The following is a 25,769-nucleotide window of genomic DNA, read 5'->3' as shown; positions in this document are numbered from 1 at the left end:
GCCACCACGCGGCCTCCACTGGTTAGTTCTTGACAGGTGCACAGTTGGCACCCCAGCAGACGTGCAAGTCAGGCGCGATGGCCCCTGTCCATCCCCTCTGTGTCTGCTGGCAGGGCACAGGTGTGTCCAGGGAGTGGGCGTCCCTGCAGATCAGCCCCGGCCTTGGGGTGGGGACCCTGATTTGTCTCAGCCAGACTAAGCTGGGCTTCCTGTGACAGCTGGGCACGCCCCTCTCCGTGCAGGGAGAAGCCATCCAGGCCTCCCCACGGATTGGGCGCCCACTGGAGGGGCGGTGCTGTCGGAGTCCGGAGGGCTGTGTTCCCGGTGCCTCGGACCGGAGGGTCGTCGCTACTGTTGCGGCCCTTGCCTTGACCCCCAGGAAGCTCAGGCCAGACACCCAGAGCTTTGTGGCAGCATACAGGGAAGGTGTCTGAGACAAGGTGTTCCTGTGGCCCTTGGCAGGAGGTGGGAGAGGGCAGCTGGGTGGAGCCATGCTTCTGCTCGAGGCCAGACTGGCCTCCCTTGACCTTACCTCCTACCTTCACACACTGTGGGTGTTTCTTGAGCAATTGCCATGGCCTAGTGTCTCTGAGGCCCCAAGGCCACCCTCGGGGCTTCCTCCGAGCCCAGAGGGGACTGGAGATGCCAGAGGCTGGCGGAGCCCTGCCACCCCCACCTCTGTTGTGTGTGACCCTTTGGGGGGACTTAGTGGCCAGTGACTGGACAGTCACCTGAATTCCTGCCTACCTGGCTCTCGGTCCTGGAGAGCTGTCTCCCCCAGCCCCCCACGAGACCAGGCGTGCGTTTCAGCCATTGTCCCGAAACCCCCGCCTTCTGGCTGCTCAGTCTTCCTCCTGGGGAGTGTGGGCCTGACGGACACCCTGGCGGGAGGGAAACCACTACAGAGGGCGCAGACCCCCCCCTTCCCCCATCTGCCCCCTTGGCCTTCTGCGAGCACCTTCTCTGGGCACTGTGTCCGCCACCCCCCCCCCCCCGCCTTTGCGCCGGGGGGCCCACCCGGCCCCCTCCCTGTTCCTGCTGCCTGCTCTTCTCTGGGCTTGCCAAGAATGTTGGGAAATGGGGGGGCACAGGAAATGCCTCCTTCCCTCTGAGGACAGCCCCAGCTGCAAGTGGACGGAGCGGGGGAGGGGCACGGCCAGTGGAAAGTTGTTCCCCCGCCAAGGCAAACCCGCAGTCCCAGCCCTGCACACAGAAGGGCTCTTTCTCCCTAATTCTGGTCCATTGTGAGTGTCCTGTGGGCGAGACCGAGGGCCTGTGCGGCCTGCTTACTCGCAGCTCTCCCGAGACAGTGAGCTGTTTCCTTTCAGCTGTTGAAAGGGGGGTCCTTTAAAAAGCAGATTCGGTGGGGACCCCCCGCCCCCAGCCGTCTGTGTCCTCGGCCGAATAGGAGACACTTGGCGCCCCACAGCCCCTCCTGTCACCGTCCCCAAGAGAGGGGCCTGGGCATGCCCGGTCTTCACCGGAGGAGCCTGGCTTTCTGGAAGTGTGCTCTCAGGGGTGACTCCCCCTGCACAGCCTGGCGGGCTCTTGGCTGTGGGGTCCTGGTGGCCTACAGAAAGTGCTCCTCCTGGAAGCGCCCCGGGGGCTGCGCTGCCCGACCCCTCACCCATCTCAGATGAGCCTGGTCTGCAGCACGACCCGGGAGAGGCTGCTGTTGGATATTTAAAAACAAAACCAGGAGACCCTGATCCGTGTAAGTAGATACTCGAAGTGTGGCATCGCAGGAGGTGAGGGTCAGCGCTTAGGGGTCCCGGGTGGGCCAGTCCCTGCAGGGAGCAGAGCCGGCCCCAGGCTCGGTGCAGGGGTTACCGCCGGCGGTCTGTGGTAGATGGGGCCCTCGGGAACCATGGACGCCCTTGTTTTCCGTGAGCCCGTCCCAGCCGCCTGCTGCGTTATTCCAGGGTCTGCGGAGGGGCTCCCGGCCTTGCCGCCCAGCCGGGCTGCTGACGCTGCCAGATGGTTTCCTGGGAGACCCCGCCCTTCCCTGCGTGGCCTTTGGCTCCATGCCGCGAGGGGCGTAGACACCAGGAGGGGGCGGTGGGTGGTCGGGTGGCAGGCCAGACCCCCCGGTGCAGGGATGTCACCCGACACTGGCCTGGCAGCCTTGGCGAGTACCTTGGTGCCCCGAGCCCAGGCTGCCGCCATCCGCCAGGCCCGCCATCCTGGGCGGGCCTGCTCCCAGCCCCCCTCTCCTGCTGGTGCCGGGGGGCCTGGAGTCCGTCCTTGGATGGTCAGGAAGGGGGCATTGGGGGTCTTTGGGCCTAGTGACCGGTTTCGGAAATCTAGGAGGCGTTCTGTTTTATGAACCGGTCCCCGTTGTAGGGCGGGCCGTGTTCTCCCTGCGTCGGCGCCTCGGAGGTAGCAGAGCCTGGGTCGACCCATTTCTCAGAGGGAAAAGCTGGTGTGGTCCGAGTTCTTCTCAGGTCTCCTGCCTCAGGCCTCTCTCACGCACACCGTCCTGCCCTCTTCGGGGTCCCTGTGAGCCAGGGTCCACGTGGGCCCGGTGTCACCCCCACCGCCACCTCTATCAGGGCTGCAGGCACTGCTGGCCCAGAGCCCATCAGGCTTCTTGTCCCCTGCCCGCCCCACCTCAGACAGGAGGGGCCAGGCCCCCTGGAGACCTTGTTTGAGAGTGACACGTGCATTTTTGCAGAGTGTGCTGTTTCGCTGGGTTCCTAGGGAGTATGCGCACTGCTCGGGACGGACCCTTGTGGTGGCCCTGCCTTTCTGCGCGCTGGTCAGAGCCCTGGGGGGGTCCAGTGCCTGCTTCTGGGCCGTGTCCGCGATCAGAACGCACTCCTCTCGTGGCGGGCCCGCCAGCCGTCTTTCAGCCCTGGCGCTTGGGACGCTCCGCCGGTGACTTTGCCTGTTGCTGGCCAGCCTCGTTGCCACGGCCCGGAAGTGGAGGCGGCCCTGCGGGCCCGGCAGCGCCCCCCTGTCCTCTGGGCTGTTGTGTCGGTTTCTATGGAGAGGAAACAAGGAGGCGCTGCCGCCACTGCTGCGCGGAGGAGGCGGAGGAGGGGAGGAGGGGAGGAGGCGCTGAGGAAGCAAAACAGCTCTGGCAGGGGCGGGGCCGCCTCTTCCTGGCTGGGACAGAGAAAGTGCTGGTCTCCAGAGCCGCCCTGCAGCCCCCCTGCAGCCTGATGGCTCCCTCTCCCCTACACACCCGCCTCCTTTGCTGACTGCCCTGGGGGGGATCTGCCCTGGGTGGGGGGATCTGCCCCGCGACCACCCCCCACACACACACACACAGCCCCTGTCCAGTGGCGGGAGTGTCCGGCTGGGTGGAGACGGTCCCACAGGGTCTTGCCAGTGCGCCACGGTGATGACCGGTGATGGACAGACCAGGGTCTCTCTCCCTTCCTGCCCACACTTCCCTTCCGATCCCTTGCACCCAGCCGCAGCCTCCTCGCTTGGCTCTGGGTCACCCTGCTCTGCTCAGTGCTATTTGCACGTACGGTGTGCCAGGCACCGCAAAGGTAAGGGGCCAAGGCAGCGTCCCCCTGCTCATCTGGGCCACCAGCTCCACAGGTGTCCTCTCCCAAGGGCCCCTCCCCCGCTGACCTGCGATCCACAGCAGGGAGGGTCCCCAGGCTTCTGCCCTGCGGCAAGGTCTCCTCCTGGCCGGGAACTTATGCCCTTATGCTGCCCAAATACCTCCCCGGGGTGAGTTCCCTTCCATTACCTGCCGCCCCGAGGAGGTCTGGGGGTGGAGAGGTGGGCCCGTACATGGCGCTCCTCTGTGTCCCTGGCCGGAGGGTGGGTCGGTGCTCGGTTTCCGTTCTGAGACTGTCCCCGCCAGTGGCCAATGCAGAGAGGGGAGTTTAGGGAGACACGCATGCTTTTCTCCACGGACACACACGAGGCCTTCCTGGTGAGAGGAGCAAGAAACGGTTGTACTTTGTAAGCTGAACTAGGAGCACGGAAAGCCTTTTGGATCTTGCCGATGTATAGTTTTATTCCCGTGTGGACCTACTGGAATATTCTTGGGCCTCGCTGGGCAGTTTGATGCAGCGTGCCTCTCTCTGGCTCCGGTTCAGAGGTGGCCTTGGGCGTAGCAGAGCCCGGCAGCTGCGGGCGGGTGTGGCCTCTGCGCTCACTCTCTCCAGTGAGTTTCCATCTTCCCTGACGTCAGCTGGATTTTGCATGGATTTGCAAGGTGTTAACAAGTGGGCTTAAAACTCTAGCTCTGGAAGATTTTGTTTTGTAACAGATTAGAAAATGGCTTCCAGGGTCCCGTGCCTGGTGTGAGGGGAGGCTCAGCCGCGAGGCGCCGGGCTGGGCGGCCTCTCAGGCGACACTTGCGGGTTCTTGCGGGTCCGCTTGAGGCCGTCCTCTGTGGGAAGCCTTTGCCCAGGATCCTGAGGGACCACGGTGGCCACTGCTGAGGCCGTGTGACTGCAGGCCCCGTGTTGATGTGCACGTCAAGGACCGTGCGGGGCCCCGGTCGGGGAAGCGAGAATGTGCCCAAACCCAGACACAGAAGGTTCCCTCTTCTCTGCAGTGTTTTTCAGCCTGTCGCAGTGGTTTTCATTGCTGTTTAAGGTCCTTTCCAGTAAAGGAAAATTAAAAAATGTAGGTTACTGCCCTAAGTTTTACTGTTCATCTTCATATTGTGCAATGCCAGGGGCGCCTGGGTGGCTCAGTCGGTTGAGGTCGTGATCTTGTAGTTTGTGAGTTCGAGCCCTGCGTCGGGCTCTGTGCTGACAGCTCAGAGCCTGGCACCTGCTTCGGATTCTGTGTCGTCTTCTCTCTCTGCCCCTCCCCCGCTCATGCTCTGCCTCCCTCTGTCTCTCAAAAATGAATAAACGTTAAAAAAAAATTATATTGTGAGATGCCAGTTTTAAGTGCACACACGAGAGTATGTAATTTGAATGCAGGGTCACTGGCATCACACGGTTTGTGTTCTGTGCCTGGAACACGCGTGTGTGTTTCCTTATTACCCGGAACAGTGGAAACACAGCACAAAGCTGACTCGGCCATTTCTCTGTCACTTCCTGCTGCACGCACGCGCCACCAGTACCCTCAACCCTGCCCGACCCCCCCACCGCTTCCCTACACATTCAGCTGGGCAGGGGGACCAGGACGGCCCGTGGCTGTGTGTGGGGCGGAGCCCTGGCCTCCTGGGGCTGGGAGTGCCCGGCGACGACGCAGGGTCTCGCCCCTGACTCTGGCTGCTTTACCTCCCTGGAGTCACCGGCTCCATGCACGCCCCATTGTCCCATCAGACTCCACGATACAGAACATTCTATCGAAGAGGAGGTTACCGAGCATCCCTGGACAACGTCCGCAGAGCATTAAACCCCGTGCGCGCACTGCCTGCCCCTGGAGCCAGCCGGGGGGGAATGTCTTAACTTTTAGATTAAGAAACCATCAGAGGCCCAGCTTGCGAGCACCCAGAGGGCAGGCCTCCCCAGACCCTCTCTCCCACCCTCCCCCTGCCTCCGGAGCTGCTGTGGAGGCCAGATGTCCTACAAGGGGTGCTCCGCTCCTCATGTGAGCGTTAGGCTCTGGGGTGCCTGGCGGGCTTTCCTGTTCCGAGTGGACGCCACTTGGGGATGTGTTTTTATTTAGACCCTGAAGACTGGAAAGTGTTGGCTCCGCACAGGAGAAGTTTCGTGGCCCGAGGGAAGTGGCGATCTCCCGGGGTGGGCACCTTAGACTCCCGGAAACATCGCCCACGGACTCTGTGCCTCGGGCCCCGCCTCGAGGGGGACTGCTGGGTCTGCCCCATGGACGCAGGGCCTGGAGCCAGGCAGTGCTCCCCACCCCCCCAGCCCACTGCAGGGGCCACCTCCCCTGAGTGTATGTTAGCTGCAGGCTTCATCCTGGGGGGGGCAGCCGGGGGGGCTGTTTTAGAGCAGAGATGCCTCATCCTTCTCGCCTGCTACTTGGTTTGAAGCCTTCGCTCTTGGTGGCTTGCAGGGTGAATTGCCTGCAGGGTCGCCACTGAAATGCAGGTCTGGTGGGTGAAGTGCCTCGGATGTCACCGTTCCCGTGTGTGTCTCCTGGGCGCTAGGGAGGGAGGTGTGGGGCCGGGGCCTGTGGGGCCCTGCGTCTCCTCCAGTTACCCCGGGGCGGGGGGCTTGCCCACCACTGCCCAGGGCTAGCAGCGGCTCTCTGTGCTTGGATGGAGTCAGAGGTCATACTTGGTTGGCGGTAGTTGGCCTCTTGGGGTTGGGGCAGGGCCCTTGGGAATCAGGTGGTAGCCAGCCAGGATCTGGGATCCAGACGTGGGCTGGAGTTTGGAGTTCTTTGTCCTTTGACCCCACCAGTGCACCAGCCAGCGCTGTGCCCGTGTTGCAGGCGCGCACGCAGATGCGGCCGCCCCGCCGGGCCGGGAGTATCTCTGCCCCCTCCTCCAGGATGCCCGCCGCCAGGTTCCTCCTCCTCCTCCCCCCTCCCGGGCCCCCACGCCAGCCCTCCCGCGGCTCCGTCATAATCGAGCTGTTATGCATAATTCATCGAGGGTGCTGAGCCTTGGAGCCTTTGTGCGTGGGAAGAGGGGCTGAGCGGATGGAAGGCTTTCTCTGCACGGAGGCTTGGCAGGCTTGGGCTTGCTGGCTCTCCAGGCCCAGCTGCTGCTCCTGCAGGGGTGGGTGACGGGGTGAGATGGCACCTGGAGAGGTGCGTGGCCGGGGACACAGCCCTCACGTGGGGCTGGTGGCCTCGGGGGTCAGAAACTGCGGTAGGGCCGCCTCTCGCGTGTCCTGTCTGCCTGCCGGTTCCTTTCTCTGAGATTAAACGCCTCCCCTCTGCTCCTGGCCAAGGCCCTGGGAGAGGCACCGGCGTCCTGAGACCTGTGGCTGGCGTCAGGTTGAGAGTTTCAAGGAGTGAGAAGGCTGTTTACTGGAAGGCGGCCAGAGGCAGGAGGCCTGCGGGTGTGGCTTCGGCTTGAATTCCGTGTTGGCTGGGTCTGAGGACTCAGCAGCGTCTCCGTCCGCCCCCTTGGCCGGCATCTGGGCCGATGTTCTGCAGGGACGTGAGGGGGTGTCCGTCTTTCCAGGGCCACCTGTGACCCTGCCCCTGCCAGCCTGACCGCATTTGTGTTCAAAAGAAGCGTCTTCTCACGGTTTGCTCTGTGAGAGGCCCCTTGGGCCCCTGGGGTGGGGGCAGAGCTGACCTGACCCCTCCCTGAAGTCGTCACGATCCCCTCGTTTCAGACTGCGTCACCCACACCCCCGTATCAACCCCCAAAGTACCTTCCCCCCCCTTCGCCTTTTCTCTGAGGCCTTCCACCTCTGACAGATGACAGGTCACACAACACATAGTATACGCGCCCTCACACGCTCGCACACGCTGGACATACGTGCGCACGCCCACACACACCTTACAAACGCACATCCGCACACGTCCTGTACGGGCGCACCCACGCGCCCGCACACGCTATACATGTGTGAGCCCAAACTCCTGCACACAACATACATACGTGCGCCCTCGCGCCCACGCAGGATATATATGCGCGCGCCCCCACGCCTGCACACACTACGTACACGCACACGCGCTCGCCCACGTTCCTTGTGTGAGCATGACAGGCGTCAGTGTGAATCAGGGATGTGGTTTTTGTCCTGAGCACCAGGTCAGGTGATGGGGGCGTGTGGGAGGTCACCTGCAGATTTAAGGAGAGCAGCCGAGGGCCGTGTGGGGTCCACACCCCAGACAGGGCTTGCAGATCCCTGAAGGTCAGAGGGTCACCAGGACCTGCAGGGAGGGCGCTGTCCACGTGGGAGGCGATGGAGACACCACACAGGCGGTGAGGGGGGCAGCGCCACGGCGGCCCACGCGCGTCCTGGTGGCAGGTGCGGGAGGCAAGAGAAGGGGCTGGTGACGGGAGCCCCCGGTGGGGGAGGGGTGGGTGGGGGTCAGGAGGCAGGAGGAGGTGGCCGCTGCCCTCTCTGCCTTCAGTGTTCCCTGTTGCTTCCACGCCAGAGGCGGGGACTGGCCGGGGCGGCCGGGGGCCGCGGTCGGCTGGGGTGTCCGCAGGAAGGTTCCCGGGCAGCTGCAGGCTGTGCTGCCCCTGGCCCTCCCTTCCTGGGCTGGGTCTGCTGGGGCCACCCGAGTTTGCTGGTTGTTTGTGCGGAGGCCGGTGGGGGAGGAGGGGCGGCCCTCCTTCCGGAGGGGCCTCCGTGGGGCACGGGCCTGCCGCCCCGGTTCTGAGCCAGCCGGCCGGGGGAGCCGCGCGTCCTCCGCTGCGGCCCGCGCTCTGTGGGGCGTTTGCAGTGACTCTGGTGACTCTGGATGGAGGGCGTGTTTGTCTTCGTCGTCTCTGGTGGGGGCGGGAGGCCGGACGTGACAGCTGGGCGCTGGGGAAAGACCCTCCTGCTCACCAGCTCCCCCAAAACAAGAGTATTGGGGAGCATTAAAAGAAGCCCTGAAACAAAAACCATCGATTTTCAGAATGGCTTCATTGTTCTTGGAGTTCTGTTTTGTTCTCAGTCCTTCCGACAGTTACTTTCCAGTGACTGCTGAAGAGAGGGTCCATCCCCCCTGACGTTGTCCCCCTGGGCACCCCCCACGCACCTTCTGATGCTACCGGTGAGGTTCTGCAGGGGCGTGGGGGGCCCACGGGGTCAGGATGGACGTTCTGCGTGGGAACCCATTCTCCGTCTTGGCTCCGGTGGGCGTCTCCGATCGGGGTCCCGGACCCCCTGGCCCGGTGGAGGTGAGCCTCCCCCTCCCCTCCTGAGAGCAGTTGGGCCGCAGGAACGGCGTATGGGCCCCCCAACCCTCCCGGAGCCGCCCTCTGCTTTTGAGGGTTTCTTTGTGTTTTGACAGACCGGCCGGTAGGTGATCCCCGAGCCCAGCGGGCCCTGGAGCCTGGAGCGTCCTTCCATCGTGGTGCCAGGCCAGGAGCGAGCGGCAGGGGTCTGGGCGTCCTTGGGGAAGGAAAGTACCAGCTGGTGCCATGAGTGTCAGAGCCCTGGCGAGGAGGGTTTCTGGCCCTAGTGAGGTCCGACTCCTGGGCGAGGGGCACGAGGTCTAGCAGTCGGTACCTGCGTTTCCTTAGAGGGGACCGGCTTACTCTTAACAGCGTGGAAGTCGCAGAAGAGTTGACCTACTTAAGTTTTTTTTAAAAGATCAAGGTGAATCTTTAAAATTGCTATTTTCACTTCATTTTGAGGTTTGGCGTTGTCTTGCAAATTTAATCTGCTTCCCCTGTACCACAATAATCAGAAATAGGTTAATTTAAGTATAATATGAAACATGAATTATCCCGTGGAAAATATTAATGGTACTTATAAAAATAGCTGTGCAGATTCTAGAACTGTAAAATCTTCGGGAACAGTCCATAATGTAGATCTTGGGCTGATTTAGGGTGGCTCCGGCTGGGGATTTAGAGTTTACCCGTAGGAGACGGTGGAACTCTGTCACAGAGCATCTCCTGTCCCGTTAGAGGACGTGATGGTACAGGAGGCCCTGCCCCTGCTCAGGGGCCGAGCAGGGATCGCAGGCCGGGCGGGGAAGAGGAAGCCATCCCGTGCTGTGCCTGGTGGGCTCTTCCCCGGGGGGTTTGGCGGGGGGGCTCCCTGCCCGTCGCAGAGCCCAGCACGCCCCTCGGAGGGAGATCCCAGCAGCACGGGGCGGCTGTGGGCGGTGCGTTGCAGGCCACTTCTTGCTCACTTTGTGCCTGTCCGTGGACAGGCAGGTGTGACTGGAGTCCCCCCATGTTCATATGTCCTTGTGCTCAAGGATGTGCCGACCCCTGGACCCACTGAGAGTGCCACGTGATCGCCGGAGGGCATGTGTTGGGGACATTTGTTCCCGTTGCTCTCAGGACCCAGCTTCCGTCACGGGCCCCCGCATCTGTGGGGATTTGCCACATCGGATGCTGATGTGTCCCCACACGTCATGGCCCCAGAAACGTGGCGCCCACTAGAACTTGTCGGTGGTGGCATGACGGTGTTGACCTTGAACCTGGAGTGTCAGACTTCCATTCTGGTCCCCCTTCTGCCTCACCTCTGAAACCTGAGGGCCTGCCTCTCCCCAGTCCCGGAAGGTTCTTGGCCACCGTCCCCGCTCTCTCCTCCTGGAATCCCTCCCCGTCTCTTCACGTCTGTTCCCACCTCTCATGTTTTCATCTCGTTTTTCTCTGCGCTGCGTTTGAATAATTTCCTTGAGAACTATTTTTATTCTGGAAAGTTCTGCTTTTTTCCAATCTGTGTGATCTTTTTTGATGTCTTACTCTTTTCTCGCATTTTTTTCTTTGCGTGTTTACTCATTTTGAGCTAGTGCTGTCACAGCCTTTCTCCCCGTTGCTCTAGCGGACGAGGCCCTGGGGGCCGGCCCGCTCCCTGCGTCTGGGGCCGGGGCCGGGTGCTGGCCCCGGACTCCGCTCATCTCAGCTTCCACCGGGGGCTCTCGGAGGTCCTCGCGGGTCCGTTCCGTAGTCCCGGGTGGGCTGGGGACTCGGCGGTCTCCTTCCTCCCAGTACAGGCGGTTGGGGGTCTGCCCCTGGTGGTCACCGCGGGCTACCCTGGGTTAGCGTGGCTGACGCATCACAGGGTTTTCTTCATCTTTGGTCCCGGGCGCTTGGGCTTTTCCTCCTGAGCTCAGCCCCATTTCACGGGGGTGTTGTGCTGTGTCAGAGAAGACTGTGACGTGTGGAGTGGTTGTGGAGGACGACTCCGGGCCCCTCGACGCCCTGAGGCTGAGAAGCGGACGTGGCAGGGTGCCCCCCACCCCGCCCTGTTCTGTGGGGGTCTCCGCCTGACGGTCTCCTTGCTGATGTTTCTATGAAGAGTTTCCGTCTCTCACTTCGTGGTCTTGGCTCTTTCCTGCTGACCCACGAGTGATGGGAAACCACACAATGAGTTGGACAGTCGGGCCCCCAGCACTTCCGCTGGCCCCCCCCCCCCCGTGCTCCCCGCAGAGCCCCAGCCCTGCGCCCCCTGTGGCCTTGCTCCGGAGGGTGAAGCCCGCGGGCTCTCGTCCCTGGGCTGTGGCAGTCTCGGTGAGGTTGATGTGACAGAAGGCTCCGGTCCCCTGGAACCTGCGGGCGACCCAGACTCTGGGCCCCGCCTCCCCCGCCTCTGAACGTGCAGCCGGTTTCCAGCTGGACATGTCACTTAGTGGTTGAATTGCATTAAAATCTGCCTGTTGAAAAAGAATTGGTTTTTAATTCAGCGTCTAGGAAATGGCTGCGTGTGTTCAGGCTCCTAGATGTGGTTTTCCTGTGACATCTCTACCTGCTAAAAACGCTCCGTCGCAGTCAGACACGACGTTGCTGATCTGCGAGAACTTCAGGCGCGTTCTCACGGTGTGGGGTCCCCGAGGCTGGGCCGAGCGCTGCTCTGTCTTGTGCGTGGTTCAGGAGGCAGTGACGGCCCCACAGAGGGGTCCTCTGAGCAGGCTGCCCCCAGGTGCCAGCCCCGCGGCCCTGGGTCTTCGGAAACTGAGGGTCGGGGCACAGACGAGGGACCGTTAGTGTGGGCGCTGGTGGGGGAGGGGAGGGGAGCGGACGCTGACCCGACGGCGTGAGGGTGGGCGCCTCGGGCCGGCGCAGGGGTCACGCACACGTTCGCCCGGGCCTGGCGCTGTGCGTGGCGGTCTCGAGCGGCACCATCTGGGGATTGGCGCCAGGTTGAGCGAGCCAGCCAGGGTGGGCTCCCGCGGTGCCCACCGTCCGGGACACCAGACCGCAGGGCTTGGGGAGGTGGGGGTCAGGTGGGCCTCGGGAGCCTCGTGGACCCCCTCCTGCCCTGAGCCCCCGCGTTTGCGCGCAGCACGCCCTCACCACACCCCGCAGCCGTGGCCAGGGCCACGTTGTCATCCTGGAGTCGCCCTGGCTGCCCAGCTGGGCGCCGAGGCCTCGCCCAGAGCTCACATAGGATGCCTGGCCCTTGCCCGGGGCACAGTGGCCTCTAGGAGCCCGTGTCCCCCCCGTCTCCCTGAGCCGGCTGCCCCTCGCACTCTCCTCCCCTCCCAAGAGCTGCCTGCAGTCCCGGTGGCTCAGCCCCTCCGCCCCGCCGGCCGCTGTCCTGGCACCAGGTCCTGGCGCAGTGGGAGCGGGCCAGGGTCTGTGCCAGGCTACCCTGCCTGTCATGGAGCCCTTGCCGCCCCTCCGCCCACGGCTCAGACAGGGGCATCCTGTGGCTGGGACGGGGCCAGACCGGAACGTTCCCTGACCCGTGACGGGCGCTCCTTTCCGCACGGGCCTTGTGTGTGGGACCTGAGCCACGTGGTGGTGGTGGTGGTGCCGAGGAACCCGGTTGTCCTAGAGGGGCCGTGCCCGTGTCCTGCTCAGCGGCTCGCTCTGTCTGCTAGGAGGGCGGGAGCCGGGGAAAACCATTGACCTTGGTGGTTTGGGTTTTCAGCCAACAGTTCACTTTTTTTTTTTTTTTTTTTTTAGAATTTCTTAATAGTTTTATTGAGATATAATTCATGTAACAGAAATCGCACCTTTTGTAAGAGTACGGTTCGGTGGTTTTTAGTATATGCGGCCATCGCCGTTATCACCTTCTAGAGTATTCTCGTCACCGCAGAAAGAAACTCCGGCGCCCTCACTCCCCTCCCCCCACACCCAGCAACCACTCCACTTCCTGGCTGTGGATTCGCCTCTTCTGGGCGTTTCATCGAAACGGAGTCACACAGCAGGCGTGTGGCCCTCTGTGTGGACTTCTCCCTGAGCATCGTGCGCGTCCAGGCTTCGCTCCTTCTGAGGCAGAGCGCGGGTCCAGGGCGTGCACCTGCTGGTCCGCTCCTCTGGGGGGAGGGCGTGCGGGATGTCTCCGCGCCGGCTGCGGCGAATCGTGCTGTGTGAACACTCGCGTGCAAGTGTTCGTGTTGGACGTGCGTCTTCAGTCATCTCGAGTGGACGCCCGGGACCGGGCTTGCCGGGTCATAGGCTCATTCTTTATTTAACCTTGTGAGAAACCACCTAACTGTCCCGCAGCGGCTACAGCCCTTCACCTTCCCGCCAGCGGTGCACGGAGGCCCGGATCTCTCGCCGCGTCCCCGGCGCCTTGTACTGCCCCTCTTTTAAAAAAGGGTAGCCATCCCAGTGTCACGTGGCGGCTTGCTTTTTTTGTTTTTATTGAAAATAATTGTTTTAATGTTTATGTATGTAGAGAGGGAGAGAGAGAATCCCAAGCAGGCTCCGCACTGTCAGCGCGGAGCCCGACGTGCGGCTCGATCCCTCGAGCCGTGATCGTGACCTGAGCCGAAACCACGAGTCGGACGCTTGATCGACTGAGCCACCGGGCACTCCACACCTTGCATATTTTTAATCATCTTTTTTTTTTGAGATAATTGTGGATGGACGCGACCATAAGAAATAACAGAGACGTTCTCCCGTATACTTTATCTAGACTGCTCCATCGGTAACACCTTGCAGAATCCTAGTACGGCTGACCCTTGAACAACACGGGCTTGAACCGTGCGGGTCCACTTACGTGCAGGTTTTTACTCAAGAACCACGTTGGAAAAATTTTTGGAGATGTGCGACAGTTTGGAAGACTTGTGGATGAGCCGTGTAGCCTGGAGATACGGAAAAAATTAAAAAGTTAGGTATGTTGTGAATGCATACGATACATTTAGATGTTGGTCTATTTTATCATTTTTGCAGTAAAACTCACAAGTCTATAAAAAGTTAACATTTATCAAAATGTATGCACACGACATAGTCCCTACATGGTACCATTCACAGTCTCTCCTTACACAGGCACGAGCGGAGTGATACTTAATACAAGACCAGTCATGTGTTAGTTGGCTTACTGTCTTGTGACTTTGCCTTCAGAGAATTAGTGTAGTTGTCCCCTCTCTCCTAATTGGAGAGACTGCACACTGTCCTGTCATCACCGGTAAACGGTCTTAAAAATGGAACAGCGTTTCCAATTCTATAGTAAGACTATGACTGGGGGCGCCTGGGTGGCTCAGTCAGTTAAGTGTCCAACTCTTTTTTTTTTTAAATGTTTATTTCATTTTATTTTTGAGAGCGAGAACGTGAGCGGGGGAGGGACAGAAAGAGAGGAGGACAGAGGATCCGAAGCCAGCTCCGTGCTGGAGCCTGACTTGGGGCTTGAACTCACGAACCGTGGGATCATGACCTGAGCCGAAGTTGGACACTCAACCGACTGAGCCACTCAGGTGCCCCAAGTGTTGAACTCTTGACTTCGGCTTGGGTCGTGACCTCCTGGTTTGGGAGTTCGAGCTCCGCATCGGGCTCCGGACTGATAGTGCCGAGCCCGCTTGGGATTCTCTGTCCCTCTGTCTGCCCCTCCCCTGCTCGCTTTCTCTTTCAAAGTAAGTAAGTAAACTTAAAAAAAAAAAAAAAAAAAAAAAAGAATACGACTGTAATCCTAGATGCCATAAAAAGCTTCGTAACGATTCCTACGTTTGTGCCCTGGCTAGGCTGCCAGAAAGCGGTCCCGTCTGCTTCGTAATCAGTGAGTGAATCGTTATGCTTGTAAATACATACGAGTTTATCTTCCACACCACCTTTTCATCTTCGGTGTCAGTGCCAGTAACGCGTGTAACGTCTCCAGTGTCTCCTGTCACAGAAGACAACATCGATGTAGGTCCCGAGGGACGGTTCGTCTTGTAAACAGTCCACGGGACTACGGTATCGGTATCGACAAATACAGACCCGCAAATGCTTTTCCTCCTCCTTTTGATTTTCTTAGTAGCGCTGTTTCCCATAGTCTACCTTATCATAAGACACAGTGTGCGATACACGGAATATACGAGATACGTGTGGACCCATGTTCGTGTGAACGGTGAGGCCTGGTCGTTCAGTTGTGGGGACTCACGGGTACACGCACATTTTCGACGGTGTGGACGGTCGGTCACTCGGACGGCCGTTGGGCCCGTCTTCGCGGTTCTCTCGGGGCTTCGCAGAGGAGCGCGGCCCCCGGGGCACGTCTGTGGGCGCCCACCTCCCTCGGCGGCCGTGCCCGCCACGCTCCTGGCCCCGGCCTCCCTCCCTCGTCGGCAGCGTGTGCGGTTTTCATTTGTGTTTCCCTGATGGCCGTGGTGCCGACCCTCTTTGCGTGCTCGTTGTGGGTCTCGCTTCGCGGGAGTTCTGGTCCCGTCCTTTGCCCTTTTCGTAGTGAGGTATTTGGCTGAGTTTTGGTTCTTCGTGAATTCCGATCCCGGTCCCTTATCAGCTACCTGATTTGCACGTCTTTTCCTCCCTTTCTGTGGTGGTCTTTCCACGCTCTTGGTGGCATCCTTTGAAGCCCAGAGAGGTCTTGACCTTGATGAATTTCCGCTTTCCTGTTTTATCTTGTCCTCGTGCTTCGGTGTCACCTGAGCGGGTGGGCTGTCAGGGAGGCTGGGGCTGTGGCCGCGTCCCCAGCTCTGCCAGAAACCCTTGCGGGCGTCTGCGGCCCCCGCTTTGTAGACCTCAGAGTCCCGGAGTTTTCTCCGAGCTGGTGTAAGGAGGCAGTTCTTTGTCGAGAAGCCGCACAGAAGCAATCTTGGGCGCGAGAACCTGAAGGGGCCTCCCCACAGGGGTGCTGGGCCAGCGGCGTGGGCCGTCTCCGCTCGGAGAGCGCAGCGAACGCGTGAGAAGCAGACACGAGGCTGGGGTCGCGCCCTTTCCAGGGAGACACTTCGCAGCCACATAGGAAATCACATAAGCCAATAACGGTGGCGGCGCTACAGGAGGTTCTGAAAGAAGCCGGCCCGGAAGCGGGATCTCGCGCTGCACTCGGCCTCTTTTGCCCGTGACTGGTGGCCCTCGGGAGCGTCCACGCAGGACGTGGCTCTCCTGGTGGCCATTCTTTCCATTTCTAGAACGTGAGCGTGTGGGTGATGCCACCACTGGGTAGCGCGGCCTCCGGGGGTGCGCCCCTGCGGCCTGTCATCCCGGCCTCCCGGACGAGGTCGGCCGTGCACACGGGCGGCCGGTGACCTCGCCCCCGGGCCTCAGCCTCTGCGGGACACGTTGGCGCTGTCGGCACCTCCCAGAGACCCTTCCGCTGGAAGCAGAACGGTCTTGGGCGTCTGAGGAGACTCCGCCCGTCTCCTGGCACGGCCGGCCCAGGCCTTCGGTGCGGGACAGTCCGGACCGACTTGACCGCTCCAGCGACCGCGGCTCGAGGCCGTGTGTGGGCAGCTGCTCGCGGGTCAGACCCGAGGCTGCGTCGTGGGCCCTTGGAAGGCCGGAGGGGACGCGGGCAGGAGCGTCCCGCACTACCGCACGGACACCCGGCTCTGTGAGCTTCCCGTGGGGGTCCCGCTGCCCGGAGGGAGTTGGGACGAGCCCCTCAGGTTAGTCTCTTGGCACGGGTGCCCACTCTGCCGTCCAGTGTGCGGAACGGAAGCTGGCTCCGTCGAGAGGGCGACGGCCTGCCCGACGCCCGGCTGCCTTCCTGACGGTATCTCGGCCGCACACACACTGTGCCACTCGCGGGGCCTCGGCAGCAAACCCTGGCTTCGTGCAGACGCGGGGCCCTGCGGGGGGTGGACGCCGGGGCTGGCGCTGTCCTTTTAACAAGTTGACGGTCACCGTGCAGGACGACGCTTTGCTCTGCTGAGTGGCTCTGGTGGCGGCTCCGGTGGGTTCTCCGGGTGCTCCTCCACACCCTCCTTGGGTCAGGCATCGCCCTCGCTCCCGGGCCGAGACGTGGCCTGTCTGACGTGGCCGTCCGTGGTGGTGGCCTGGGCGGAAGTGACGTCTGTTGACCTTGCAGCCGCTTTGCCGGGTGCTGGTCCGGTGTTCTCCGCATTCTGTCATTTGAGTCTCAACTGTGCCTCTTTACCAGTGAGGCCTGTTCGAGGTCTGTGCAGTCGCCTCAGGGTCAGGCTGCCTGAGGCCCAGGCTGGGGGGTCTCCGCAGTGGATTTGTGCTGGTTCTGGTCCTCTAGGCCTCTAGGCCTCTCTTTGTTTGCTGGTAAATAAATGGGAAGTAGTCACCCCCTGTGGCCGCCGGTGTTTGCCGAGGCCTCCAGGCCGCCTTTTCCACCGTCTGGCTGCAGCCTCCTTGGTGTCTAGGCGTTGTCTGGGGACCCTCTGCCTTCTCCCTGTGGAGCCTGCTGGCGCCGTGGGCCTTAGTGTGAGGGTCCTGCTCAGGGACAGCAGCGAGCCAGCCCTCCCTCCCTGGGGGCATGTGGAGTCGGGAAGCTCCGTGTCTGAGGCCCCTGCTCCACGGTTCCCCCCCCCCCCCCCCCCCGCCCCAGGTTCGCATGCTGCTTCTCGTGCAAAAGCCACTGCTGACAATGTGACCATGGCCTTCAGGGCTCCCGGGGGCAACGCAGGGTCCCCTGGAGCCCCAGGCCCCTCAGCCCTCATTTTCTGTGCGGTGACGGACAGAGGGGCCTCCTCTAGCACTGTCACCTCCTCCTTGTGTGGCCTGCCAGCAGGTAGCTGCCCCAGACCTTACAGTAATCACTTGTTCTTTGAAGACCGAAGATCGCCCAGAGTGGTGGAGGCCAGCCCCTCTGCCCGTGCCACGGCCTTCAGCGGCGCCCTCTGCCTCAGGCACCGCGAGAACTTCATCCGTGAGCCCGACGACCATGACCTTCCCTGGCGTGGCCAAACCAGGCCGAGAGAGGTGCCGGCTGCTCGGCACTGGGACGGCAGGGCCCCTCGGGGGCCGCTGGGTGGGCGCACACCTCTGTCTGCCAGTTTCGTTTTGATCGGGGTGTGTGAGCCCTCTCTGCAGAGGTTGGCTCAGAGCCCCGTGTCCGAAGGCTCAAAGCAGGGACCGTCCGCGCCGATCGGCGGTGAGAGCGACAGGGCTAGGACCTGTTGTTCGGCTTCTAATTAATAATTAGGCGTAATAGGCAGGGTGGACGAGCACAGTGTCGGGAGCACCAGGCTGAGGCCCTGCAGCGGGGCACCGCCCACAGTGACCGTCCCTGCCTTGGGAGCACCCTGGCGGTCGAGGCGGCGGGGTCTGCCCGTACTCTCCTGTGTGGCGACTCTCCGTGGGGCTGGGCTCCGCTGGAGCACAGGTGCGGAGGCCGTGGGGGATTGGCCACTGAAAGGCTGCAGGACGTGTAGACCACGGGCAGCCCTTCTTTACAGCTGCTCCTGCCAAGGTGCCGATGGCGCGTGGCCTGGCCGTGGTTCCGGCAGGCGGCGGAACACCGTGCGTCCAGGAGGACGCGCGTGGTCTGAGGCTCCGTGTCGTTATGGGGTCTGGTGAGTCCTCCCACCGCCGTGACGCCAGGAAGGGGCTCACCTCCTGGACCCTGGAGAGCCTCCCCTGGGTCTGGACATCGGTCCTCGGTCCTGTTGGGCCCCGTGGGGTCCGGCCCACAGTGAGCTGGGGTCTTGGGAGGTTGGGGATTCTGCCCCTCGTCCCACCTGTGACTTCGACATTCTCTTTCCTGATCCCTGGGGAAGTGACCAGAATTCTGCACCCGAGGCAGCAAAGGGTGTCAACGTCAGACCAGATGTGTCAGCGGAGCGCTGGCCGTCACTTCCTATGCACACGCCACCGGAGAGGGCTTTTTGGCCACTGTGGCTCCTGTGGCTCAGCTCTGCAGCCTTACCGGGTCAGGCTGTGCCTGCCCCTTGCCTGGTGCTGCTGGGTGAAGCCGATCGCTGCCGCCGAGCCCTCGTGGGTCCCTGGCTCTGTCCCAGCCACCGGGGCCTGGCCCTGCTGCTGTGCGTTCGGGAACCCGAGAGTCATTTCCTCTGTCGGGACGCCTTCGGTGGGGATCCGGAGCTCTGGGCCCTCGGACATCTCCGCACGGTGGCCGGCTACGGTGACGATGCTCCCAGCCAGCACCTGGCACTGTTGGGCCAGAGGGGACCTGGGTGGCAGTTGATGTCAGCTCCACCGTGTGGCGCCCAGGGCGGCATGTGTTCCTGGCCTTGGGGTACACGGCCAGGCAAAACACAAACCAGCGGTCCCCGGCTGCGCGGGGTGGGGGTGGGGGGCGCGTGGTGCCACGCACCCTGTCCAGCTGAATGTGTCATCCAGTGCTCTCGTGAGCTCTGAGTGCACACCTCCACGGTGGGGAGGCCGGGCGCTGTGACGCGTGCCAAGGGTGCCTAGACACGGCGCGGAGAGAGGGGGTGGGGGCTGGGGAGGCATCTCAGACAAGGGGGGGAGCCTTAGACCCTGGCCCCACTGGCCTGAGCGGTCCCTCGGCTGTGGGAGCCGGTGCGGAGGGCAGGTGCTGCAGCCGCCACTTACCCCTGAACACACGCTTGCTCCTGGACATCCGTGCCCCTGGCGGGGCCGGTACCCAGCGGGCACTGTGCTTCTGGTTCTGGGAACATGGGCAGCTCCAGGTAGGACGGGCGGTCCCGATAGTCACATTCAGATCCTCAGTCCGAGGTCCACACACCCCTCAAGTGCCTCTGAGTAAAATTTGGGCTCTGTGGAGCTGGGTGGGGACGGTGACTTTACTCCCACTGACTTAGATTGACGTCTCCTGCCGGACAGCCCCCCCGGGCCGGCTCTTGTCCCCCCGTGTGAGCTGTGTATCGGAGGCCGTGTGTCTGCAGGGCGTGGCCTTGTCAGCGCTGCTCTGTGTTCAGACGGTCCCGTGGCATCTGTGCATGGGAGGTGCTCGTGCTGGTCCCGGTGCCGGTGCTGGTTTTGGAGCTGGAGGCGCGGTGCACGCCCGCAGACCAGCCCGGCCTCGCTGGGGTGGGTGCCGATCTCGCTGCTGGGCCATCTGGGTGTCCCCCTGGCTCTGCCTGGCACTTGGGTGGGAGCTGTGTCTTTACTGGTGCGTCACCCCAGAACTGGGTACCTGCGTGATGGTTAGCGGCTGTTGTGGCAGCCGGAGCTCCGCGCCGAAGTCAGACCGCGCTCTCGGGCCTTGGGCCGGCGCCATCGGCCAGCCTCTGGATCGTCTCCTCCCCGCCTCGTCCCCCACGTACTTTTTTTTTTTTTTTTTAGGACGTGCAGGGCGGCACACGAAAAGTGGTACGTGGGGGTGGCAAGGCCGGCAGCCTTGGGAGGCAAAGTGGTCGTGAGCTCGCTCCCCCAGAACGCGTGGGGCACAACCAGTGGCGTCTCTCCCAGGGGTCTTGCCACCAGGGGTTCCCCAGATGCCAGGTCAGAGCTCCGCGCCCAGGCCTGCTCCAGTGCTGCTGGAACACGGGGTTCTCAGCAGAGCGTAGGGGAGCCAGTGGCATGGAGCCCAAAGACCTTCTCCTGCCCTGCCCTGCCTCTGGGCCGTGGCCCAGGCTGTCCCGCTGTGCATTTGGGGCCCGGGCGCTGAGGCGTGGCCTTTGCCAGCGTGAGGCCCCGAGGTCGATGCCGGAAGCCGCCGTGGCTTCTGGCGGCCACTGGCCCTCTCGTCCACCCTGCTCTTCCCTGCGCTGGTCTTGGGTGGTGGCCGAGAGCCCGGCAGCCGTCCTGACCCCACTCCGTGTGTGTCTGATGGAGCCTCTGTCTCGACTGACACCCTGGCCCCCGTTGACGTGAAGGTCAGGTAGCAGGGTCACACCTAAATCGTGCCCCGAGTCTTGCAAACCTGCAGAGGCCCCTGGGCGTGAAGCGTGCGAAACCCCCGTGTGGGTGTCCTTTCCTCCTCTGTGAGGAACGCGCACAGCCGCCGGACAGTCCTGGGCGTGTGCCTGTGCCGTCCACGGCCAGCTCTTCGACGGAGCGGCTGCCCGTGGCGGGATGGCCCTCGGCGCGCTGTCCCGGAGACCGCACGTGTCCTGTGCCGGGACGTGGCACAGGACACGTGCCCTCGCCCTTGTGGGGGGCCACCGGCGGGTTCCGGGGGCAGGCTCCCCACCGCCCTGGCCGTGTCCTGGGCCCGGAAGCCTGCGCCCTCCTTGAGGTCTGTGGGCCCCCGGGTCTGGCGTGGAGGCCTTGAGAAGGGGCAGAAACCACAAGCGAATGTCCTTACCTGCTTGCTGACCTCTGGCGGAGTAGGAATCACTGGGCAGTTTTGTCCCTGATCATCTGCCGTCCCTGGGGCCCAAGTGTGCCCTGCTGGGGACAGTGGCCTTCCAGGCCCGAAGAGGTATGTCCTGGCCCAGCTGTCTTCCTGCTTCTCTCTCTCGTCGATAGAAGGGGCTCGCGGGGGGTTTTCTTGCTATAGGAATCTCAGAGGAGTCATTCCAGCTCCGTGAAGACACCTCCCTGTCCTGGGGTTGACGGAGCTCGGGGTGGGTGGGGGCGAGGGAGGCTCTGGCCCTTTCTCCAGAACCAATGGGCTGGTTTTGAGCGCTGGGTGCTGGCAGGCCGCGTCCCTGCCCGGGAACCTGCCCCGCTCTCCCCCGCCGCGTGGATGGGGCTCTGGCCAATGGGCGCCGGGCGCCACCCGCCAGCCCCGTGCGTGTGGGGGTGGCCCCGTAGCCGGAGCCGTGTGACGCCCCCGGAGTCTCCCTGAGGGTTCTCAGAACCTGCAGGAGCCGGCGCCAGGCCTGCGGCTTTTCTCTCGGTGAGAACTCGGCCTGTCTTCTCCCCTCCCGGCCTCCTATCTGCTCCGACAGGAAGCCCCACCCCTGCTGGCGTGAGGCGTGACTGACCCCCGCTCCCCTGTCACAGGCGGCCGGAGGCGGCTGGGCCGCGCAGGCAGACATCACCGGACTCTTGCCCCTAAAAAGCGCCAACAAGCCGTCTTTCTTTCCTGATTGTTTCGCATCTGAGCAGACCGTCCACAGCCGTCTGTGGGTTTGCCCTGAAGCGCCTCCCCGGAGCTGGGCGCGTCCCCCTCGGCTGCAGGGCCACAGGCCTTGGGGCATCTGCTTCTGCATGAGGACAGAGGCAGGTGTGTCCCTGCACGGAGTCCCCCCCGCGCCTGTCTGTCCACCGAGAGGGGCTGGGTGCCCCGCGAACACGCGTGCAGGCAGATGTGCTGGGCTTGGTCAGGCCCTTCCTCTGGGATCCTCGGTCCGCGGGCCTTGTGCCTGGGCTCCAGTCAGCCCTGTGTCTCTTGAATTTTGTGGTGACAGACCGATGAGGGGGGACGCCTTGCCTGACCACTTGCCTTCCCCCTCCCCCACCTCCCTCCCGGGGCCAGTTCTGTGATACAGCATTTCCCCACCTGTTCCAGAGCAGGGAGGAGCCCCTCCCCCATTAATCCCCCCCCCACACCCCTCCTGGCCAAGGCTTCCCCGCACCTGCTCCCCCTGAGGTCAGGCATCATCCTGGCGGCCCCAGGCGGGTGGCAGTGTGTCCGCCTTGTGGTACGGACCCCAGGACCCCAGCACAGCTGCCCTGGGGGGGAGGCACGGTCCGTCTCCGCAGACTGTTTGGCCGGAAGAGACCCCATCTCCCTCAGGGATCCTGTGCCATCAGGTGGCTCTCCTTCTGACACCTGCTTGGGAGGCCACGCCCACCATCATGTCCGACAGACCTTTGGGTCCCTGGGAGTCTGGGGCAGCTTTTCCAGCCTCCAGCAGCAAGGTGTGAGGAAAGCAGGAGTGTGGCCTGTGTCCCAAAGCGGAGTTGTGCACTTGGTGGAAGGGGTTTGTCCCTTTTTTTTGAGGATGCTTGCTTTCGGGGTTGGGGGAGCTTGCCAGAGGGCAGCTGCTCCCTCCGCCCCCCAGCCGACGGCAAGTGGTCGAAATTCTACTCGTCGCCCAGAACACCGGGGACCCAGGGACAGAGGCCCCACACTTGGCCCCACACTTGGCCCGTGAGCCTGCCCGCCACCTAGTATGGCCACCGGGAGGAGGTCGGCGCCTGTGGCTCCTGTTGGCTGTTGGGGCTGTGGCCAGGGGCTGTCCCCTCGAGTCCCCACCCTGAGCCCGGCCTGGGCCCCCTGCCCTGGGCCTCCTGCGGCCATCGGGGGAGGTCACGGCACGGTAGCCCCACAGGTAGCGCCACGGCGCCCTTTCTCACGGAAGTGGCTTGTCCTGCTGGAGTCCGGGCCGCACATCACCGTGCACGCCTGGTGCTCAGAGCATCGATGCCCTCAGGGGCTCCGGTGACAACTTTTGTGTCGTTCACAGGTCTCCTCCGAGCCCCCGGCCTCCATCCGAAAAACAGATGACGCCCCCTCCCAAGTCCCCACGTCTTCTGAGAAGGACAAACAGTCTGGCTGGCTGCGGACCCTGGCCGGCTCCTCCAGCAAGGTCGGGCGCGGGGCGGCGGGTACAGGACGTGGGGTGGTGGGTACGGGGACGCGGGCGGCAGGTGAGGGCACGGGCACGGGGCTCTGCGCTCCTGCCTCTGACCCCTGGCGCCTCTTCCAGCAGAGCCTTGGCTGCGTTCACCCTCGCCAGCGCCTTTCCGCTTTCCGACCCTGGTCCCCTGCGGTTTCTGCGAGTGACAAAGAGCTCTCCCCGCACCTTCCGGCCCTGATTCGAGACAGGTGAGTACCTGCCGTGCCGGCTGCTGGCCGTCAGTAATTATCGGTGGGTGAGACCTTTCCTTTACGTGGCCGCCCGGAGTCGTCCTCAGACAGAGCGCGTGTGATTCGAGCGAGGCCGTCACCCTGCGCGTCTCAGGACCGGCACCCACCCCTCCCGGGCGCCCCTTAAACGCCTGAGTGCACGGCGGTGCGCGCTCAACACGGCCGGTGAAGGGTCCCGAGTCTGTGGGCCTGGCGCTCTTTGTCCCCGCCTGCGGCTTCGCTCTAACCTGCGTCCGCGTGGGGCCGCGTGGCGGTGGAACTGGCCCCGTTCCGGCAGGAGTCCCAGAAGCGGGGGTCCTGTTGACTGGCGTCCGGGTGGGCACGGCCAGAACTTCTGCTTGGGGTGCGGCCAGCGGCCGTGCTCCAGCTGCCCCGGGGCTCTGGCTCTCGCCGCCTCCTTCACACCCTCCGGGGGGGGGGCGCGTCCCACCGGGAGCCTTCACGTGCCGGCCACCGTGGGGAGGGGGGTGGGGGGGGCAGACGCCCGTGGCCCCAAGGTCCCCCCCACCCCTGCAGCTTTTACTCCTACAAGAGCTTTGAGACGGGCGTGGCCCCCAACGTGGCCCTGGCACCGCCGGCCCAGCAGAAGGTCGTGAGCGGCCCGCCCTGTGCCACCGTGGTGTCCCGGGCCCCCGAGCCTCTGGCCACCTGCGTCCAGCCACGGAAGCGGAAGCTGGCCGTGGACACCCCCGGAGCCCCGGAGACGCCGGCGCCCGTGGCCGCCCCGGAGGACGGCAAAGACTCGGAGGCCGAGGTGGAAGTGGACAGCAGGGAGGAATGTACGTGTGGGTCGGGGTCCCCGCCTGCCCCCGGGCGCCGCCCGCTGCGCGGAGGTGCGGTGAGCGCTCTGCTAACGTCCGCTTCCCCTCCCGTCCCTGTGTCCGCAGTCACCTCCTCCCTGTCCTCCCTCTCCTCCCCGTCCCTTACCTCATCCAGCTCCGCCAAGGACCTGAGCTCCCCGGGCACGCACGCCCCGCCCGCCGCGCCCGCCGCCCCCGAGGCCGCCGCCCCCGCGGACACCGCGAGCGGCGGGCTGGAGGCGGAGCTCGAGCACCTGCGGCAGGCCCTGGAGGGCGGCCTGGACACCAAGGAAGCCAAAGAGAAGTTCCTGCACGAGGTGGTGAAGATGCGTGTGAAGCAGGAGGAGAAGCTGAGCGCCGCCCTGCAGGCCAAGCGCAGCCTCCACCAGGTGAGGCCGCCGCGCGCCCCCGCCATCCCCCTCGCAGAGCCGGCCCGTCGCTCGGGGCGCCGGGGAGGAGCGGGGGCTTGGCCTGCCGCCCGAGGCTCGTTCCCGAAAGCCCTGTGTCGTCAGAGGGGGAACGAGTGTGCAGGCGGGACCGGCTGGCTCCAGGCACGCTGGATTCTAGATGATTCCATTCAAGTGACTGCCTCCTGCCCGAGAAGGCGCTTGGGGCCTGGGGTGTCTGGGTCCCGCCTCCGTAGGGGCGGGCGGGCGGGGCCTCCGCCCCGACTCTGCGGCCTTGCCGGGCGCACTCGGGATCGCGAGTTCACACCTCTGCGGTGGCGGTGGCGTCTGGCAGCTTCACACGTGGGCTCTAGCACAGCACGGGCCTGCCGGTCCCCAGGGCGCCGGGTCCCAGACGTCTCTCCTGAGCGTGTGTCGGGCGCTTCGCTCAGAACGCCCCTTCCCTGGTCTGGTGGGAGGCGTGATTTCCCACACGCGGGCTCACTGGCGCCTGTGGCGCGGGGGCGGCCGTCTCTGGTGGCTGGGGAGGGAGGTAGGGAGCCTGAGCGGACGCCTGGCGGCTGGAGCGCGCTGGGCCGAGGGGCTCTGCCGGGAGGGGCTGGGGCGTCCAGGAAGGCAGGTGGCACCTGACGCCTGAGGGGGAGGCTGTGGGGAGCGGCGGGGGCAGAGGGGCCAGGGCGGTGACCCCCAGCCCGGGTGTGTGCGCCACCCTCCCAGGAGCTGGAGTTTCTGCGCGTGGCCAAGAAGGAGAAGCTTCGGGAAGCCACGGAGGCCAAGCGCAACCTGCGAAAGGAGATCGAGCGCCTCCGGGCGGAGAACGAGAAGAAGATGCGCGAGGCCAACGAGTCCCGGCTGCGCCTGAAGCGGGAGCTGGAGCAGGCGCGGCAGGTGCGGGTGTGCGACAAGGGCTGCGAGGCCGGCCGCCTGCGCGCCAAGTACTCGGCCCAGGTACAGGCGGGGGCTGTGGCAGGGGCTTGGAGGCATCACCTGGTGCCTGGGTGACAGGTGGGGAGACGGGCTTGCGGGGCCCGGGGCCGGACCGTCGGCGAGGCCGCGGGGCCCCACCTCCAGACTCGGCCGCGTGGCAGGCGCCGTGCTGGCATCTTGGGGTCCTTTCTCACCTCGAGGGGTCCACCACAAGCTTAGGGGACCACGGGGGACCGGCAGGCCGACTGGCGCTGCACGCTCTCCTGGGCTTTGGGGGTCGGTCCCCCGCGGGAAGGTGTCCTCTGGCTGCACACGTGGGCGCTCTAATGCCCTCTTCCCTCCCGACCACGCCCCTCTTTGGTGGTTTCCCTTGAGAAACCGGCTCTGAG

The 25,769-nt window shown here is 63.8% G+C and overlaps 2 protein-coding genes across 2 annotated transcripts in view; one reads left to right on the top strand and one right to left on the bottom strand.

The window, feature by feature from the left end:
- SKI (SKI proto-oncogene) overlaps positions 1-25,769 on the top strand; it is a 66,919-nt gene that overhangs the window by 40,499 nt on the left and 651 nt on the right. Inside the window, 5 exon segments of the mRNA XM_019461130.2 lie at positions 22,843-22,965; positions 23,089-23,204; positions 23,763-24,025; positions 24,134-24,435; positions 25,171-25,401. Of these exon segments, the coding sequence (XP_019316675.2) occupies positions 22,843-22,965; positions 23,089-23,204; positions 23,763-24,025; positions 24,134-24,435; positions 25,171-25,401 (1,035 nt within the window).
- Positions 1,605-4,195, bottom strand: LOC109273963 (uncharacterized). Its single transcript, XM_019461142.2, has 2 exons — positions 3,707-4,195; positions 1,605-2,983 (listed from the first exon to the last, which is right to left on the bottom strand). Exons 1-2 carry the CDS (start codon positions 3,859-3,861, stop codon positions 2,455-2,457), a joined length of 684 nt encoding a protein of 227 aa, XP_019316687.1. The 5' UTR covers positions 3,862-4,195; the 3' UTR covers positions 1,605-2,454.

Source organism: Panthera pardus, unplaced genomic scaffold, assembly GCF_024362965.1.
Source record: "Panthera pardus isolate Hobbes unplaced genomic scaffold, ASM2436296v1 HiC_scaffold_11, whole genome shotgun sequence".
Lineage (NCBI taxonomy): Eukaryota > Metazoa > Chordata > Mammalia > Carnivora > Felidae > Panthera > Panthera pardus.
This window is presented reverse-complemented; position numbering and strand designations above follow the sequence as displayed.

Coding starts and splice junctions, on each gene's coding strand:
- LOC109273963 (XM_019461142.2), bottom strand. CDS start 3,861: ATGCGTGTCTCCCTAAACTCCCCTCTCTGCATTGGCCACTGGCGGGGA. Junction 2,984..3,706: donor AGACCTCCTCGGGGCGGCAG/GTAATGGAAGGG, acceptor TCCTCTCCATAG/AAACCGACACAACAGCCCAG.